We start from the raw sequence: 17416 nt of genomic DNA on the forward strand, positions 1-17416 counted from the left end.
GCCTCTTCAGGCTCGTCTCTGTAAACACACAGAAAAAAGAAAAAAACGGGACTCATTTCACACACAGTCATGTCTGAAAGCTGTAAGTCGTCCCTGGGGAGAGGTTACACAGAAGTTCATTATATCAGCTTCAATGCACTCTCTCACATACAGTATGAGAACATGATACTCCATATTGATCAGGACTTTAATTCCTTTGCTTGACTTCCTTCAGGGACGTAGGGACCGTATGCAGAGTCAGCAGCAGCGTTATTGTTTTCCCTCCAACATCTTCCTCGAGGACAATTTCTTGTTTTTTGATGACTTGAATGTAAAACCTGTGAACATGTGCCTTTGACTCACTCTGATCTCGTGAGTCCACTATATTTTTTAGCAAATAGCTAAATTATTATTTATTAAATATTCAATATTATTCAGGAGGCTCAGCTGTAAAGCTCAAACGTCCAAGCTTATTCACGATCGATACGATCCTCTGGCGACAAACAGTAGAACATATATGTGCAGCTGAAGTGCTGTGTAAAGCAGTCTGTCCTGGTTAAACCCAGTTAAAGCGTTTTTTACTTAATTCCACATTTTATCCTCTGGTCCCTCAGGCCACAGTTGTATTTCATATTTCTGCTGTCTCTTCCAGCCTCTCCTTTATTTATTACCTCTTATTCCTGCACGTCCAAGGAGATGTAGTTTCCCTTTGAGTTTCCTCCACCCAACGCTGTTTAGTTCTCTTTCTCCCTCATGCATTTAAACAAAATATATTTTATTTAGTTTCACTAAGCAACAAAGAAAACAAAGATGTTGGCAAATCATTTCTAACTGCACTGTACTTACGGTCCAGATCAACCAGAGCCGCCCGTTTGAGGGAACGTGCTAGTGAAATAGATTAGGGCCCATATTGTTCAGAACATGTCTCAGAGGATAGAAAGAGATAACAGCTTACAGCGGGTAAATTGAAGGGAGGCTGTGAGGGTTTTAGAGGTTTATTTAGGCTTTGCTGAGTGATGGCAGCGTCCATCATGTCTGGGGCCAACGGGGTCCTTAGAGTCACTCAGAAGTAGGCTGCTACAGAGCGCTGATGGAGAGTTACTGTGTCTGCTGTGTGGATCCGGTTGGAGGCCGGATCACTGCTCCTTCAGCACCGTGCATGCATCACTGCTGTACGTGTGTAGGATGTCAGGAGGGGAGGTACTGTACGCAGCAGAGGTTTACGAGCAGCCCGGCGATGGAGCGTCCAGCGGGTCCAGATAGAGTTCTTAGGGCCGTCTGCCATCTGAGTGGCGTCCATGACCTCTTTTCTCCCTGCGTCCAGCTTCAAAGCCAAGCAGGTCACGCGAGGGGATGAGGTGCTTTATACGTATAAGGCTCAGCCCAGCGGACGGGACACGTTCGAAATGAGGCACACGCGCACGGGATTTGGGGCATTTAGCTTCAAAATGTAAACACCACAGAAGAAGACCTGGCGTCAGGATCAGGTGTGCAGCACCGGCGAGCCCTGATTTCATCTTCGCCTCCGTAATAGAGCGGATTCTTTTTCCACGCGTGCCGATTGGTGGATATTGTCCGGTCTTCAGCGGCGCCGGGTCCGGTCATGCACCGGTACTGTAGCAGGGCAGTCTCACACACTTGTGCACGCACGCCCCCACGCTGAAACACTTCCCCGCGAGTAAATGAGGCTGCACTGAGACACAAACACGGGTCGGATGCAGTCGCAGACTCTCGTCACAGCTGAGGAGCTGCCCATTCATCTGCACATAAGAGGACAAAGCGAACGCGCTGCACTCAGGAAATTGCAGCCGAGCAATTTGCAACCGTTAAGCAGCGGTGGAGGACGCGGTGGCACGCACACACACACACACACACACACACACTCCTGCACTTTCATCAGCATTGTGACGCGTGCACACATACACACACACAGAACGGTGCTGGTTGTGTCTCTGCATCGCTCTTTGAACAGTTCAATGAGGGCTCTTTCACCAAAGTGAATAGCTCCTCTGATTTCCCCGTGTGTGTGTGTGTGTGTGTGTGTGTGTGTGTGTGTGTGTGTGTGTGTGTGTGTGTGTGTGTGTGTGTGTGTGTGTCCTCTCCATCCTTTGTGTGGGCCCAGCTGAGGGGTGAGGGCTGCTTTGCATGTGGCTGGGCCACATAAACGAGCTGTTCAGCCCAAGTTTAAAGCATGGGGGAACATTTCCAACAAACTGCCCCTTCATCGCTTTTCAGCCTGGACCTGAGACAAGCTCACCTCAGTGTGAGCTTGTCTCAGGTCCGTTCGCCTCACGACCGTGTTCTCACTGCCGTAACCACCGCGCGGCTTGAACTCCTCGTGGGCCAAACTCAGCTGCTGTTGCGTCGTTTGGATTCGTCACTTTGCAGTTTTCATGCTTCCAAGTTCAAACGTTTTCAATTATGTATACCGTTTAGTGGATGCTTTTATCTGGAGAGCGGCATTCTACTACCAGAGCAGACTATTACTCTGGCCGCTGAAAGCACCACTCACAAATAAAAGGGTTTTGAGTTTTTCTGTTTGTTTGTAGAACATTAAAGTCTGTCTTGTCCCTTTATTTGCTCTGTCCACTGTCAAGTTATTTGTCATCTAGGTCTCCCTCTAGTGGTGGATACTGGTAATGAACCACAATCATGATCAGACTCATGACTTTACTATAATATATTAGTTATTCGTAGCAGGATTAAAGTGTGTTTCTGTTTTGTACTCCTCCCATTTCCATATTTATTTCATAAATGCCTTCTCGGCTCCATCCAGGTCATCATCTACCAGGGCGGCCAGGTGTTCAGCCTCGCCAACCACCTCAACGGCCGAGTGGGCTTTGTGGCCACCATGCCAAGCACAAGTGCCTCCATCTTCATCAACAACACCCAGCTCTCTGACACTGGGACCTACCAGTGCCTGGTCAACAACCTCCCGGACCGAGGGGGCCGCAACATCGGCGTCATCGGGCTCACCGTGCTGGGTCAGTACCACACAGGAGCAGAGAACGGGGCCTTAACGAGGCGGGCGCTTAACGAGCGAACGGGGGAAGCATGAAGTGTGCTTCACAGAGTGCCTCGGCATGACACCTCCCACTCTCTCCATCTGCCAGTGCCCCCCTCCGTGCCAGCATGTCGAATCCAGGGCACGCTGGACGTAGGCAGCGACATCATGCTGGTGTGCAGCTCGGAGGAAGGCATCCCCACGCCGTCCTACTCCTGGGAGAAGCTGGACGCCCTGCCCCGGCTGCCGCACAACGCCATGCAAGGTATTACAAACAGGCTGGCCGTCGGAGTCCCCTTTTGCCCCACGTTCGCTGGTAAATCTCACACGCGTCGCGCAGCCCAGTCCCCCCCTCCCCCCCCTCCCTCCCACCACCACCTCCACCACCACCCCCTCCTCTGATCCTGAGGGGGTGATGATGGATGGAAGTGTGTGTTTCCGTGTATCAGCGTCTTCTTCCTGCTCTCATGCTGAAAACCAAATCTGCACTTTGACCTTCGGACTGAACCCTTAATGACGGCAGCGAAGACCCCAAAATATATTACATTATTACCTGCCGGATCCACCTATTTTCTGGTTTCTCTCCTCCTTTCACGTGATCCTGCCGTGTTCCACCGTTTAGTTGAGCTAAAATTATACTTCATTAGTCAAGTGACGCCAGCGCCGGCGTCTCGTATCGCTATGAAAGCGTTTCAGTATCATCTCATTGTCTCCCCCGATCTAATGGATGGACGCCTCCCAGAACCTTTGGTTTCAGCATCAGAGTTCTGTTGAAGTGAACCCTCCTTTCTGCTCCGGCTGCCCATCGTCTGGTCAAGTGGTCGTCATCACCAGACACTGTTTGTTCTCTACCGAGTGTAGGCCACACACTCGTACAGACAATCATACATCAGTTATCAGCACGTCTGACAATCAGCTCTTTGATATGTTAATGTTCAGACAATATTTACTGCATTTTAATGATTGCCCAATAAATCTGTGGCTCGTCTCCTGTAACACACACAAATAACCTGTTTGCGTTTGACGCTCTACTTATTATTCAGGCTTCTACCACCATCTATTGGTGGACGGGACAATGTGCATCTACTGTGGAGAACGGTGTGTTTCATGCTTCTGCTCCTTTCATTACTCTGTGACTGTGTGTCCTGCAGACCAGATGCAGGGCACCGTCGCCCTCAGGAACATCAGCACCAGCACCTCGGGCCTCTACCAGTGCACGTCCAGCAACGCTATCGGCAAGAGCACCTGTCTGCTCAACGTGCAGGTCGTGGCCCGTAAGTACCGAACAGCACAAAAAGCGAAGCAGCCGAAAGACGAGACGGAGACAGGAACCGTCCTCGCGTCTGACACCAGTCAGACAGGGGGAGCGGCCGGGTCGGGCCGGGTCGGGTCGGACAGTTTGGAGAGGCTGTCAGAACGGCCTGGGACCCGGCCCGTGTCCTGTGCTCTTCATCTGTCTGTCAGCGTCTGACAGAAACATGAGGCTGAGTGCTGACAACAGGAAAAGTCAGATGTCAGTACAGGCCTCCAAAGCTCAAGTCAACTCACTGAGTTGAACCTACGTTGTGCTTCATAGCCGGTCTCTGGTTGAAAGGCTTGTGTTTTGGCAGGTCCGCAGCTGGAGGCGAACAGATGCTTCCGTCGCAGCGTTTTCTGCAGCTCATCTACTGTAACCGTGCGTTGCTTCCATCTAACGTCACCCTCCCTCCTCCTCTGATCCTGCAGCTCAGCCTCAGAGCGTGGGCCTGATAGCGGGGACCATCGCCACAGGGGTCCTGGCCGTCATCATCTGCTCCCTGCTGGTGGCGGTCACGCTCTTCTACTGGAAGAACAAGAACAAATACGACGAGGAGGAGATCCCCAACGAGATCCGGTGGGTCCCGCGTCTGTGTGTGGTTGAGTGGCTACGGCGGTGAAACTGACAATGTCCCCGTCCACAGAGAGGACGACCTTCCCCCCAAGAGGTCGTCGTCGGTCAAGGCGTTCCACGCCGACGCCTCGTCCTCGGAGAACGACACGCTGACGTCCACCAACACCTACAACAGCCGCTACTGGCACAACCCCAAACCCAACTACGACACCAACTCCTACACGCGCTACAACGGCGACACGCGCCACACCTTCTCGGCCGCCGCCCACGGCGCCCACGGGCCGGGCCAGGGCGCGGGGCACGGCGCCGCCCCGGGCTCGGTGCCGCTGCCCCGCCACGCGCCGCCCCCGGCGCCGCTCGCCAACGGCGGCCACACGCTGCCGCCGCCCAAGACGCTGGTGGTGACCACGAACTCGGCGCCGTCGCCCCCCGCCATGGTGCGCAGCAACGGCTCCGTGAGCCTCAAGCCGGCGGCGCCGGCAGCGGCGGCGGCGCACGGCCAGCACACGCACTCGTACGCCGTGAGCCAGGCCACGCTGGAGCGCATGGGCGCCGTGCCCGTCATGGTGCCGGCCCAGAGCCGAGCGGGCTCGCTGGTTTGAGACCCGCCGCCGCCGCCGCCTGAAGGACGGCGCGTCTGGGCTGAAGCAGCCCGATGACTGTTTCTGTATGTCTGACCTTTTTAATCCCAAAACGAACTGGACTTTTACAGCGCGGAGTTCATTCAATGCCAATTCAGTGATGGACAGAACCTGTGTTCTGTACAAAGGCACCAGCTGGAAATTGGTCATCCCCTTGTCTGACGTGTTTGTGATCAGCTGCACTTGGACCGTTTGTAAAGTCTGAAGGCACGAGGAGTCCTAGAGGCCGTTCAGGCCTGGATGCTGGTGATGAGCGGGTGTCATCCTGTTTTTTTTGTTGTTTTTGTTGTTTTTTTTGTTTTTTTTGGCATGGCCAGAAAAAGTCAGCTTGGATTCCTACATACTGTAAATGCATGTGTCCCTTGTTTTAGGATAACAAATTAAGTCCATATTATTTCTACTGGCTTCTGTTTTTCTCAGTTTTAACGTTGGTTGACTTGATGATAGTGATGCTGAGGATCAGGCTTCGTTAATGAATGATTACACAGAATGAATGAACTAATGGCGCTTGAAATGGCCTTAGAGGTTTAGAGAGATGGGTTTTACTGATTGAATATATTGCATAGTTTACTGTACTACACTGAATGCAACATTTTGATTATGTTACTGCACATTTCAAGGCAACAATAACTGAGTCTTTACTTATAGAACTTTAATGAAACTCTTTTGCTAATACAGTGTGAGGGTGAAGCATTCGCTGGTGTAGGGCTGATTTCAACTGGAACCTGCAGAACCTTCTGTTTTTTGTTGCTGGTCCTCATTTGGTTCACGCCGCATCAGTGCTGCTTTAGAAGACGTGGATGAGAGGATGTCTTATTTCATAAATGCTTTAAGAGACAAAGATGAGGTGGAAGGTGATTCCTCCCTTTATAACGGCTGTACATACTGTAACTACGACAGTAGCCTAGTTTGTGATTTTAAAATAAGGACAAAGATACATATTGATACATATTTTACAACTCGTGTCTTAATTTTAAAGATTTTTTTTCTAATACAAGTCAACTGTGGGTTTGAGCTACAGAGGCACAGAAAGCATATTATTTTTATATTTTGTTTTTTTAAATAATTATTATAAAATTACAGGATCTGAGATAAATCTAATTTGGTTTAACACCAACAGCAACGTTTTGGTAAAATATAGACACTAATGCTTAGAACGTACCACTGTGTATTTAACTAAATCTGTTGGCTGGAGTTTCCCCAGTAATCCCGATTACACACACAGTAATAATTTATTGTGGCTTCAATACAATATTTGAAGAGCAACTCTTTGTGTGTCACTTAACACACTGTAGGGTGTTGGAAAGCGGGTTCTCCCTTTTAAGCGATGTCTGGTTTAATATATCTAATTTCTGAGATTTAGTCGAAACAAGCCATTCCTTTAATTTGTGCTAACATTACAAAAATAAGGCTGACAGTCTACACGGTCCAGATCAGTCACTAGTTCACAGGTTCGACTACAGTTATGCAACCACTGTCGCAGATACGTTTATCTGGTTATTTGTTTGTAGTTTTTCTCCCTTAAGAGCAAGCTTTTGTTGCCTGTCTGCCTGCAACACACACACACACACACACACACACACACACACACACACACACACACACACACACACACACACACACACACACAAAAGAGGCCACATAATCAAACAGCACTTTCTCTTCTTTTTCGTCTGACAGTGTTTTCAGTCTTTCTGTCTGTGAAGGTTTCACTCTATGCTCTTAACGCTGGATGACAGAGCTTTGGCTCTTTTCTTTCCTGTTAGAAGACAAACAGCGAGCTGGAAAAGGCTAAACTGAGATTATTCGAGCACAATCAGTAGAAAACTACTGAGGTTCTAACCCAGGTTATGTAAACATTGTATCTTCTGCCCTGGCCATAGACTGGCATGTGGTTACCATGGTGATGTGGGTTCTGTACATAAATAAAAACGTGATATATTGCCAATAGCAAAAGCCATTTGTAAATATGTAAACAACATCTTGTTCTTACTGTTGGGTTGAAAATTAAAATAGGACAAATAACACCAGAACTTGTAGTGAATAAATATTGTTACTACATTCTAGTCAGCATCCTTCTCATTTGTGTACATGTGTGTATTTCTATGTGACAGGTCACAAACTAATTCCTGTATTTGAGAATCTACTGAAGCTGTAGATAAAGGCTTTTTCAGCTAGATCATCTACATTTGACCATATTTTAGCCCTGATTGAAATGTTAATGACTCTGGATTTGCATACAACAAGCCTGATGTAGCTTTGATTCTCGCCGGCTGCTGGGCTTCACTGGAGCAGAATACTGTGAAATATGAATAACTCACTTCAGGCTTTTCTCGACACGCTTTGTGTGAAACGCATTCATTTAGCCTGTGGTGCAGCTGAGGGCTGCAGGGACATCCATAAAGGTAGAGGACTGTACAGAATATCAATACGGAAAATATGCAAGATTGCTAGTGGCTTCGTTCCTCTGCAAAGCCTCAACGAGGAACTGATTAAGTTCAGGCACATTAATGTGAGGACTGTTTTGTTGTGATTGGGCGACCGTGGTGAATCTGACTGATTTATTCATGGCCGTGATTATTTCAAACAGCTCAGCACTTGCTGTGATTTTAAAAAGGAGTACTGTAAGTTCAAGTCGCGTGTCGTGCGTGTTGTTCTGAAATGAACCACTGGGGGGCAGTGTGTGTCCGCCTACAGCTGCCCAGAACCACCGTGGAGCTCGCGTTCGTCGTTTGTGAGCCATTCTTCATGGAATCCAACACTAACTGGTGTGAGAACTCGGCATCAAAGGGCTCTAAATTAGTCTAAATAGAGACCGGGCACTTGTCTTGCTGCAATATTAATTAGTGGATTTTAATGACACTGAACCTCCTTGATTTATGTCTAATTCTGATTTCTGTCAGTACTCCCTTAATGTTCCTCTAACCCATTTCAACTTTAAGACATTAACAGGCGCGACCTTTGAAAGAAGCAAAAGGTCAGCGGGGCCAGCGCTCCCGAGGACTGAGCTCATTAGCTGCAGGAGACCACCAGCTGGTGCGTGTGCGTGTCCGAGTGTCTATGCTGAATCATGCATGTGCTCGCAATTCTAAGTAGAGCACAGGGGTTAATTATCCTCTTCCTGAGATCAGAATCATCATGATTTAAAGTGTGCATAGTTGCAGCATTTTCATTCCATTCATCATTTAACAGCCTAACAGTCTTGGCCCCCGTGGCCTTCATGAATCCACCTATTGTGTTACCTTTCGTGCGAGAGCCTCCGTGCGGCAGCGTGAACAGCTCCAGGCTCGGCGTCGCCGCGTCTATTCCTCGATTCCTCCAAACAGGAGTTCATACTGAGAACAGTGTAAAGTCTAACGGTAAAAAGCGAGTCAAGTTAAACGGACGGGTCCATAGAACTCTGGCTGTTGCTGTGGGACTTTTGTTAACATTCTCCCCTGTTTGTGCTGCGGCCAATCAGAAGGCGGGTTCCGTTTATTCCCATATCATTATTTGGGATATTTCAGACTATTGCAATTATTTGTGTTGATACAGTAAATGCAGCCATAATATTGATATTATTAACTGTACTTGTTCCAGTAGAGGCCTTTCTGTGTGTCCAGAACACTCTAAATGACATGTTTTCCTTCCTGCCAAGGCTCATTTTGGCAGAAAGCTTTTACCTTTATCGAACTGTAGGAACAGTACAAGCACTTAATGGAGCACAGATTGTATGAGACCATGTTTTATATTCTATCTTCCTCGTTTAATTAGTAAAATGTGCTCTGTATTCATAAAAACAGCAAAGGAACTCGCGTTCATTTAATGAGCTTGCACAGCATTTTCTCTTTTGCAGTGTGTGTGTGTGTGTGTGTGTGTGTGTGTGTGTGTGTGTGTGTGCGTGTGTGCGTGCGTGTGTGTGTGCGTGTGTGTGTGTGTGTGTGTGTGTGTGTGTGTGTGTGCGCGCGCATCCATGAAGAGGTTAAACAACATCGACGTGAGACCAGCATGTGCAAGTGCATTTTTATCTGACAGTCCATTTATTCATTACGGTGTGATTCACTTACTGAAACGAACACACTGACCAGTGAGACGGGGAGCAAATGAAACAGACAGACAGGGGGAGAGGGAGACAACGGCACGGACCCATTTTGGAGCGGAGCAGACAGGTGGCCGACGATGGAGCTGAATATGGCCAATCAGGCCCCTCTGGTTCCCAAGCTGAATGCACAATGCTGCTTCTGAGAAATCACTTTGGACATCCATTACATTGCCCTTTCCAAAGCGTTCTCTTCACTCTAGGGTTGTCTATAGAGCAGCCATCCCATAATAGTGGAGCTGTGGAACTGGCTCACTGCCTCTCTCGATATTCTCCATCTATATCTGTATGCGTGTATCTGTCTGTCCAAAACTCTCCCCTGCAGGCAACACAGCGAGTCTGTCCCAGGAGCAACGCTTACGTCCAGGAGGTGTTTCCACTCACTGACGGGAGAAAGATCAGCAATTCACATAAATACAGCCAATCTGGGTTTCCTGATTGTTTCCTTCTTTTATTGTTTCCCATTGCACAATTTCTATAATTCATGAAAGCGAGCGATGGATGTGATTAAGCCCATAGCGAACAATGACACTGACACCGATAAAGAAAGGAGAAATAAATCAACAGTCTGCTCAATGTCTGTGTTGTCTCCAGTCTGATAGAGTTGCAGAAGTTCTATAGATGTTGTTAACCTCCTGGGTTTGAGGTCACAGCAGTCAATCCGGGAGAGAATCAATGGAGAATGGGGAAGAGAAAGAAGGTGATGAAAACAGATTCAGCTCACTGATGGACGGGTTCTGGAGTTTAGAGCTGAATGGACCCCAAAAAAAAAAAAAACAATTTAAAGTTCAAGCTGAGGTAAGATGATATTAGCAAAGTTTGTTTAGTGAGACTGGATTAAATGAAGTGAAGACGTTTGGAATTCATACAGTTCAACATTCGAACACTGTGACTTTAAAGGTAGATAAAGCAAGTTGAATCTAAATGAAATCAGTGAAATTACCTCAATCGTAGCCCTGGAAAAAGCACCACTTCACAGGTTGAGGCTTTAACTTGTTCTAATTTAAAACCCCTCAGGGTTTAACTTCCTTAGAGCTGCTTCTCACACAGGACTTAAGCAAGGGGCCCGGTGTCACTGCTTATCCACAACGCAGTCTTCAGGTGGATTAGTAATTAAGAATATCAGTTTTTGTGAAATTCATTGAACGTCACAGGATCAAGACAAATGCACGATCAAATTCCAAATCCAAGACCTTTTTAGAGGTTTTAAGCAACTTATTTCAGAGATTTTTGTCTTTATAGACAGAGTGGGAGAAAATCCCCTCCTTCAGGGAGTAACACCCTTTTAATGAATTGCATTTTTGGAGAAAATTGAAGTGAAGCGCTGGATCATTACTGCCCCCATCTTGTCCTCCGCACCTGTCACTGCTCAAGTGGTGGATCCTCAATCTTCTCCTCCTCTCGCTACGTTTTAACCTCCGTGCAAAGGCCTCCAGTTTCAGTTAAAAGCAGGAGCCCAGATGGAGGCACCGTGAGGAAGAGCAGGTATTGCATTGGGATGATGGAATTAAATATGAATCTTGTGTTGACGTCACGTCACCTTTCCACCTGAGGGCCAGGACTGCTCAGCCTTTCCCACTGCGTTGACTCTGGGTCTATTTTTACCCAAGCGCTACTTGTCTCCCCTTCCTCTCCCTTTGTTGCCTTTTCCACTTCCACTTCGACTGGCGTACCATGATATTTCCCCGGAGGGAGCGGGCGAGTGAGAAATGGGGTGGACATCAAACAATATACCTCCCTTTACAAGAGGAGGGAAGACAAGACAATCGTGGAGCGAGGAGCCACACAAGTGAAAGAACTCAGAGAACTGAGAAATTGAGGATTTAACAAAAAAAATGATCAGTGAACTGAAGAGAGTTCCATCATTAGTAGCCTCCATTCTTTATCCAACTATTCCCTCTCCCTCTTTCAGATTTGCACTTTTTTGACATATTCCCATTTCATTTTCCTCGCTACACTTCTCACTTTTGTGCCTTTTGTCTTTTCAGTGTCTTAGACAAAACTCTCCTTGTGCGAGAGCCGTCGATTTATTCCCAAAGCTGGTAATCAGCTTTTCTGATTGCATTTTCGTCTCTTCACCTGCTCTGACTTCTCTCTCACTTTTCCTTCAGCGCCGTTCTCTCTAGAGCTCCATCAGTTGTGCCTATCTGCCTTGATTTCCTTCCAGCTGTTCTCATGTGGTAGGAAGGCAGCTTTACGTTCCTCGTCCTCCAGGCACCTCCAAGACTGTCGTTTTTGTGCTTCTGGAAAGACACACCGTTTTAATCTGCTTTAAATTCGTCTCATGATCAGCGTCAGCCTGATTACCCAGAATAACTTTGAATTTAGGAAATAACCTGTGACAATTTATTCTTTGTCTTACTAAACCCTAACTGGCATGCTGCTACACTTATTTTTATTCTGGAGGCAATATATTAACTCTCACTGTCAGTCCTCCTTAAATTTTAAGCAGGATTCCTGGAAGAGGAAAAAAAAAATCACAGGACCGCATAAGCAAAACCAACTAGGCAGGGAACAGCAGAGCTGACAACATGGACAAGTCTGGCATCCAGACAAGCTAAGTGTCACACAAACCTTTTCATGTACCGGGAGCTTTAATAAAAACATGCAGAACAGCTGTGCTGACAGGTGGCAGCTGACACAGTCAATCAGGTAGCGAGCAGAGGCGAGGAGCTCTGTGGATCCAGCAGTCCTACACTATGTGTGAATAAAACACACACACGGACAATGAAAATGGAGAGCCGGAGGCAAAGGTGAGGGGGAAAGGCAGACTCGGCAGGCATCACTGTGACATGAATGCAGTGCTCCCATATCCCAGGAGGAGGTTTGTGTAAATAGTAGCTGCCTGAGTGGACAGGACCTGCAGCTCTTCTACCTATGGTTCTGTGCTTTTTATTTATTTATTTATTTATTTTTAGCTGTGCAGTGATTTATTGAAGTGTGCGGCTGACAGCCAATCACCTGCTCAGCAGACTGGAGAAGACATCATTAGCCGCAGTTTTTGGCAAAGCGAGGGACTGCAAGTCATAATGCAAAGGTGCAAGACGGTTGTTAATTCTTGGACTGCATCCAGAGGATCCTGTCATCGCATTAGTCATATGGGAAAGGATGATGCTGTGGCCACCTTTACTCAGCTATCCCGTGGGTGTTGCTTAGAGTGGCAATAAATACACTAGAATGGCTCAGACTTTATTAAAGTTGCAGTATGAGACATAGGCACCATATCATGAACTAATGTTTTCCTTCTCAACACCTCTGAAATCCCTGGTACTGCGCTTCACTGTCTCTGTCCATGGTGCTGAACTAGGTGCCCGATCACTCTACGTTCCAGCAAACAGCGTTTTGTGTGTGTGTGTGTGTGTGTGTGTGTGTGTGTGTGTGTGTGTGTGTGTGTGTGTGTGTGTGTGTGTGAGTTTTTTTTGAACCGACACCCAGTGCTTATGAAAACATGTTACGCTGTTGTCAGAATTTTTTCGCTCGCTCATATTCAGAACCGCTGTGTCCACTCAAGCTGGAGCCTCTCGCAGCTGGCACTCACGCAGCCCTGGACAGGTCGCCGGTGCATCGCACACAACCACTCACGCACACGAGCAGCTTAGAATCTCCAACTAACCTGAGTGCAAGCTCTAATTGACAGACACTCTTCAATTTATGGAGATAAAATATACAAATGTAAACGTGTGCTATACACTTTCTGGAAGTCAACCGGGCGGTTCAACATTTACCAGCATTCGCTGCGTGCAGCTGCTGTGCTGTTACTGTACATGTGCTTCGTCTCAGCAGAGTGACACAGCCTTTGTCTGTTCTGAATAATTCATGAGTCGCTCTACTGTTCTCCAACATTTACAAACTGATGGGTGGTAAATGTTCAGCACTACTGTACACGGTGTTCTTTGAGCAGCGTGGCACCATTCTCTTATCTGCTTCAATTCAGTGTGTACAGCGTGTCCCTCGGAAATTCCTGGACCCAACAAGTTTCATGAAAACAAACCGAGCCCAGTGTTTTATGAACACACCTACAGTATATTGACACCTAAACGAGGTTCCATCAATCAGTTCATCCATTCTCAGGTTTTCACTTTGTCAGAGACCAGAGTACTGATCCACTTAACCAACAAACAAGGAGACAAACAATGAAAACTCTAATATCTCACACTGACTAATAGCTAATATTCGATGGCATATGCTCATATAGTGAACAGAATTTCCATAGCTTTGGGTCTGTACCAATTCTTAGACCCGGTTAACTATAAGCACGAACCATTGTCATGCATCCAGGGGAACAAATGAACCATGCAATGACTTTCATATTGAGAGCAATTGAATATTTCCTGCATGGATGCTGCAGACAATGACAGCGGCCCTGTTGGCCGTTTCCTGCCTGCTGCGGACTGCGAGCATGATGCCGTCTACTCTGTAACGTAATATCACCCAGGAGATCAGCAGATTCGACCAGACGAAGCTCAAAACACGTTCACATGATACCTAACAGTCCTGAACTGGGTCCTACTTCAATTATGTATGGATTACAATTTGTTTGGTGTTTGCTAATGAATATTTGATCGAGTGAACTATGTCTAAATGTTCAGCTCTAAAAAAATCCCAGCGTGATTAGAGTGATGTCAGATTGACAGAAGCCTTTAATTTACTTGTTTTTCTTAAGCATGTTTCAATATTTATTACGCTATGAATGATTAACGGTGGGAGTGATGTCATCAATATGTCACAACAGCTCGAATTAGACTAATTCTAGATTTGTCATTAAAGATTAAACAGTTAAATCATAATCTTCTCTTCCAATTAACAGCAAGTCATTACACTTGCAGGGAGACTGACGCTGTTAATTTTATGTAAGAGATAACCAATATTAGTCGGGAGAGGCGCCTTGGACGATATCTCCATGGTAACCTCAATTAACCTTGATTTATTCAACGCACGCTCGTCGAAACCCCGCTGAAACAACACAGTGATGCGACGCGCGCGCCGGCTCGCCGAGCTCGGCTGACGACGGGCAGCAGCTCGGGCTCCGCGTTGCGTTCACGGCGCCTCCGACGCTAGATGGCAGGAGAGGCCGGAGCATCGCCGCACCGCCGACGCGCAGCCCGACACCGACACCGACGCGCCGAGTCCAGTCCCAGGTTCTCCGGCACTTGCGCGGTTCGCGTCGGCTGCTGTTGCTGAGCCCATTCGCTCCCAGGCGTTATTTCCAGCGAGCAGCCGCTCACCTCCGAACCGACGGCACCACCCGCGCACACCGACCCTCACCGGAACCAAGTTTGGATCTGATTACGGGAGATCATGCATTACTTCTGGATTTACAGCGTGTGGATCCCCGGCGTCGCCTTCCTCTTCGGATTTCAAGGCAAGAAACTGCTGCGTGGCTCAGTTCTGTGTCAGACATAAAGTTAGATTTGAGCAGAGCTCCCATTTTGCGCCGTGGCGCAGTTTGGGCTCTTTGGGGAATGTTTGGGACAGTGCGGATTTGCGTGTCAGCGGTCGTGTTGTGCTCGTTTCTGGCTCGGACTTCTAGTTGCTGCGGATCTCGGGAAATTATTACGTGTTTAGCGCGTGCCTGAATTAGCAAAAAGCCTTAATTAATGTGGGGCGCGTGCGCATCTGCTCAAACGCTAAACACCTGTGGACAAAGCGATGGACCCGAACGCAACAGTTCCTCGTCGCCGCAACTGACAGCTCGTCGTTTTCGGTCGGAGCTGGTGTTTGTGGCGACTCGCTGTCAGCTCGGCCGGTAGAACAGCTGCTAAACGGTCGGTTCGGCTCCGAGCGGAAACTCTGAAGGTACGAAGGTACCTCTGCACCAGCTTGAATGGAAACGGGCATTTGTGTGGTGGACACGCTGCGTGATCTGCTCCACCAGCATCAGGCCATGCGTATGGAGTGGTTCTATAGGATGCAGAGTGGACTCCGGTGACCGGGATGCTGGAGCCGGCCCGGTTCTACAGTACTGTAGCTCGGATGTGGAGAAAAGGAGCACATTCTTCTCACCTTTGGCAACTAGACCTAAACAAGTCGCTGCTTTAGTTTCCTTACACTCAATCACATTGATTGACCCAGACTGTATCTTGTCTGCATTCATTTATTTCACCTGACCCCACAGACCCGCGTGCGGCCGCCGGCCGTCCTAATGGAGCGGATTTGGCCCAACTCATGGAGCCGAGTATTGAATCAATTAGCTCCCTCTGTCTCCCACGGGAACACGCTGCCTAGAACATCAGCACGCCCTGACCGAGCATAGCGGATTCACTTTAACACTGTTCTGATGCTGCGAGCTGCCTGCTTGGTGCGACGTGGCGGATGGGGGGGGGGGGGGGGGGGCAGAAATGGGGAGGAGGAGAGAAAATGGTGACGTGGGGGAGAATAAGTCCAAGTGAGTCCGTGCTTTAATATGTTCTTATGCATTATGTGCAGTGGAAAAGCGGGAGAGATGCTCTTTCTTGTAGTTCTGCCTTTATGCTGTAAAACTATGTATTTATTTATTCTAAGAGTAAACAAGAAAGAAGATGCGGTATCGAAGATGCATTTATGGTTAATTGTGCAAACGCTGCGTCTGATGTGGAGCAGATGGTGGGAAATCGCCGAAACCCACCAGAGTCTCCCGTTGCTGTTACTTAGTGCTGTAACTTTCTTTATTTTGTTCTCTCGTTTTCCCCCCCTTCGCCCACGCGTCTTCTTTATATTCGACTCGCGTGGAGCTCCCGGTCTGTCCTGAATTTTAAACCGCTGCTGCAATATTTCGTCTGGCAGCGCTGCGCGCGCGCGCGCGCGTTTAGGAGTTGGATTGTGTCAGACAGCTGTAATTGCTGCCCGCCGCCTGTAAATCAATAACAGGTTTCATCTGACTGAGGTAATGCGACAGTCCTCCGGATCCTGGCAGAAACGGATCAGCCTCCGCCTTTAATCGGATCCGCAGTTCAGCAGGCGGCGTGAAGACGGCGCCCGGTGCCGTCTAGTTACAGTGACGCGTTTCATGTCCGAGGGGATCCGTTTAAAGTGACGCGAGGATACGTAGCACGGAACAACAACAGGGAGACGTGAGCTCGAGACCCACTGCAGGACTTGTTGCATATTTCTAGTCATGATTACAACGAGCCAGAGCCTTTTAAATAAGCAAAAGCAACAAACACTGACATTTTTTCAAATTACTAACTGAATAGAATCCATTGAGTCAAGGTCTATAGTTGCTGCTGTCTGATTCCACCTCCTATGTCACTGAACCTTCTACAGATGTTGAAACGTTGGCGTTGCTGTATCTCCACTTTCCTGGAGGCCATTTGTTCAGGAACTTCCTGGACACCTTCATTTTGCTATTCGGCGTCAATTTGCTGTTGAGTTTCCATCATTTTATTAGTCGACGGCTTTTGTGTTCGATTGAAGTCATTCAGTCGTGTGGGATGAGCCCACAAGTGAGACGCCAACATCCACGCTTTGATCTGAAATTAATTAAACTGCTACTTTTCACATCAATCGGGAGAAGATTTATGGCTTTGGGACCTCGGCGGCGTGAACCGTCCCACAGCGTGTACTGTACTGTACAGTACAGTGAGTGAGTGAGCGAGCGAGCGAGCGAGCACACAGAAACCTAAGCCGCATTATGAACAGCGTCTGCAGCTCACGGCCTCAGCTGCACTTTCTCATTTTCGGGCATGAGGAACTAACGGAGCGTAACCTCACATTAAAAGCAGGCAAATAAATGAGAGGATTAAAGTGTCTCTCTCACAAAGTCAGTGCTTGTCTTAGAGAAGGAAGATGAAGCTGTTCTGTGTTTGGATCCTATTAAAGCCTGGTTCTTAGTTTTAGGGGCCGGGTGTCGGCTGTTGCTCTGACCC

The 17416-nt window shown here is 47.9% G+C and overlaps 2 protein-coding genes across 4 annotated transcripts in view; both read left to right on the forward strand.

Annotated features, from left to right (window-relative positions):
* Window positions 1-7560, forward strand: part of igsf11 (immunoglobulin superfamily member 11) — a 60324-nt gene extending 52764 nt beyond the window's left edge. For all 3 annotated transcript variants that reach the window (XM_029171314.3, XM_029171315.3, XM_055513964.1), the window contains 5 exons: window positions 2756-2963; window positions 3093-3248; window positions 4135-4257; window positions 4709-4856; window positions 4924-7560. In XM_029171314.3, coding sequence (XP_029027147.1) covers window positions 2756-2963; window positions 3093-3248; window positions 4135-4257; window positions 4709-4856; window positions 4924-5455 — 1167 coding nt within the window. In that variant the 3' untranslated portion in view covers window positions 5456-7560. The remainder of the gene's footprint in view (window positions 1-2755; window positions 2964-3092; window positions 3249-4134; window positions 4258-4708; window positions 4857-4923) is intronic.
* A 7018-nt stretch (window positions 7561-14578) lies between these two features.
* The window catches only part of lsamp (limbic system associated membrane protein), a 340641-nt gene continuing 337803 nt past the window's right edge, over window positions 14579-17416 (forward strand). Inside the window, exon 1 of the mRNA XM_029170608.3 lies at window positions 14579-14934. Coding sequence (XP_029026441.1) covers window positions 14871-14934 — 64 coding nt within the window. The 5' untranslated portion in view covers window positions 14579-14870. The remainder of the gene's footprint in view (window positions 14935-17416) is intronic.

This window comes from Betta splendens, chromosome 13, assembly GCF_900634795.4.
Source record: "Betta splendens chromosome 13, fBetSpl5.4, whole genome shotgun sequence".
Taxonomy (NCBI): domain Eukaryota; kingdom Metazoa; phylum Chordata; class Actinopteri; order Anabantiformes; family Osphronemidae; genus Betta; species Betta splendens.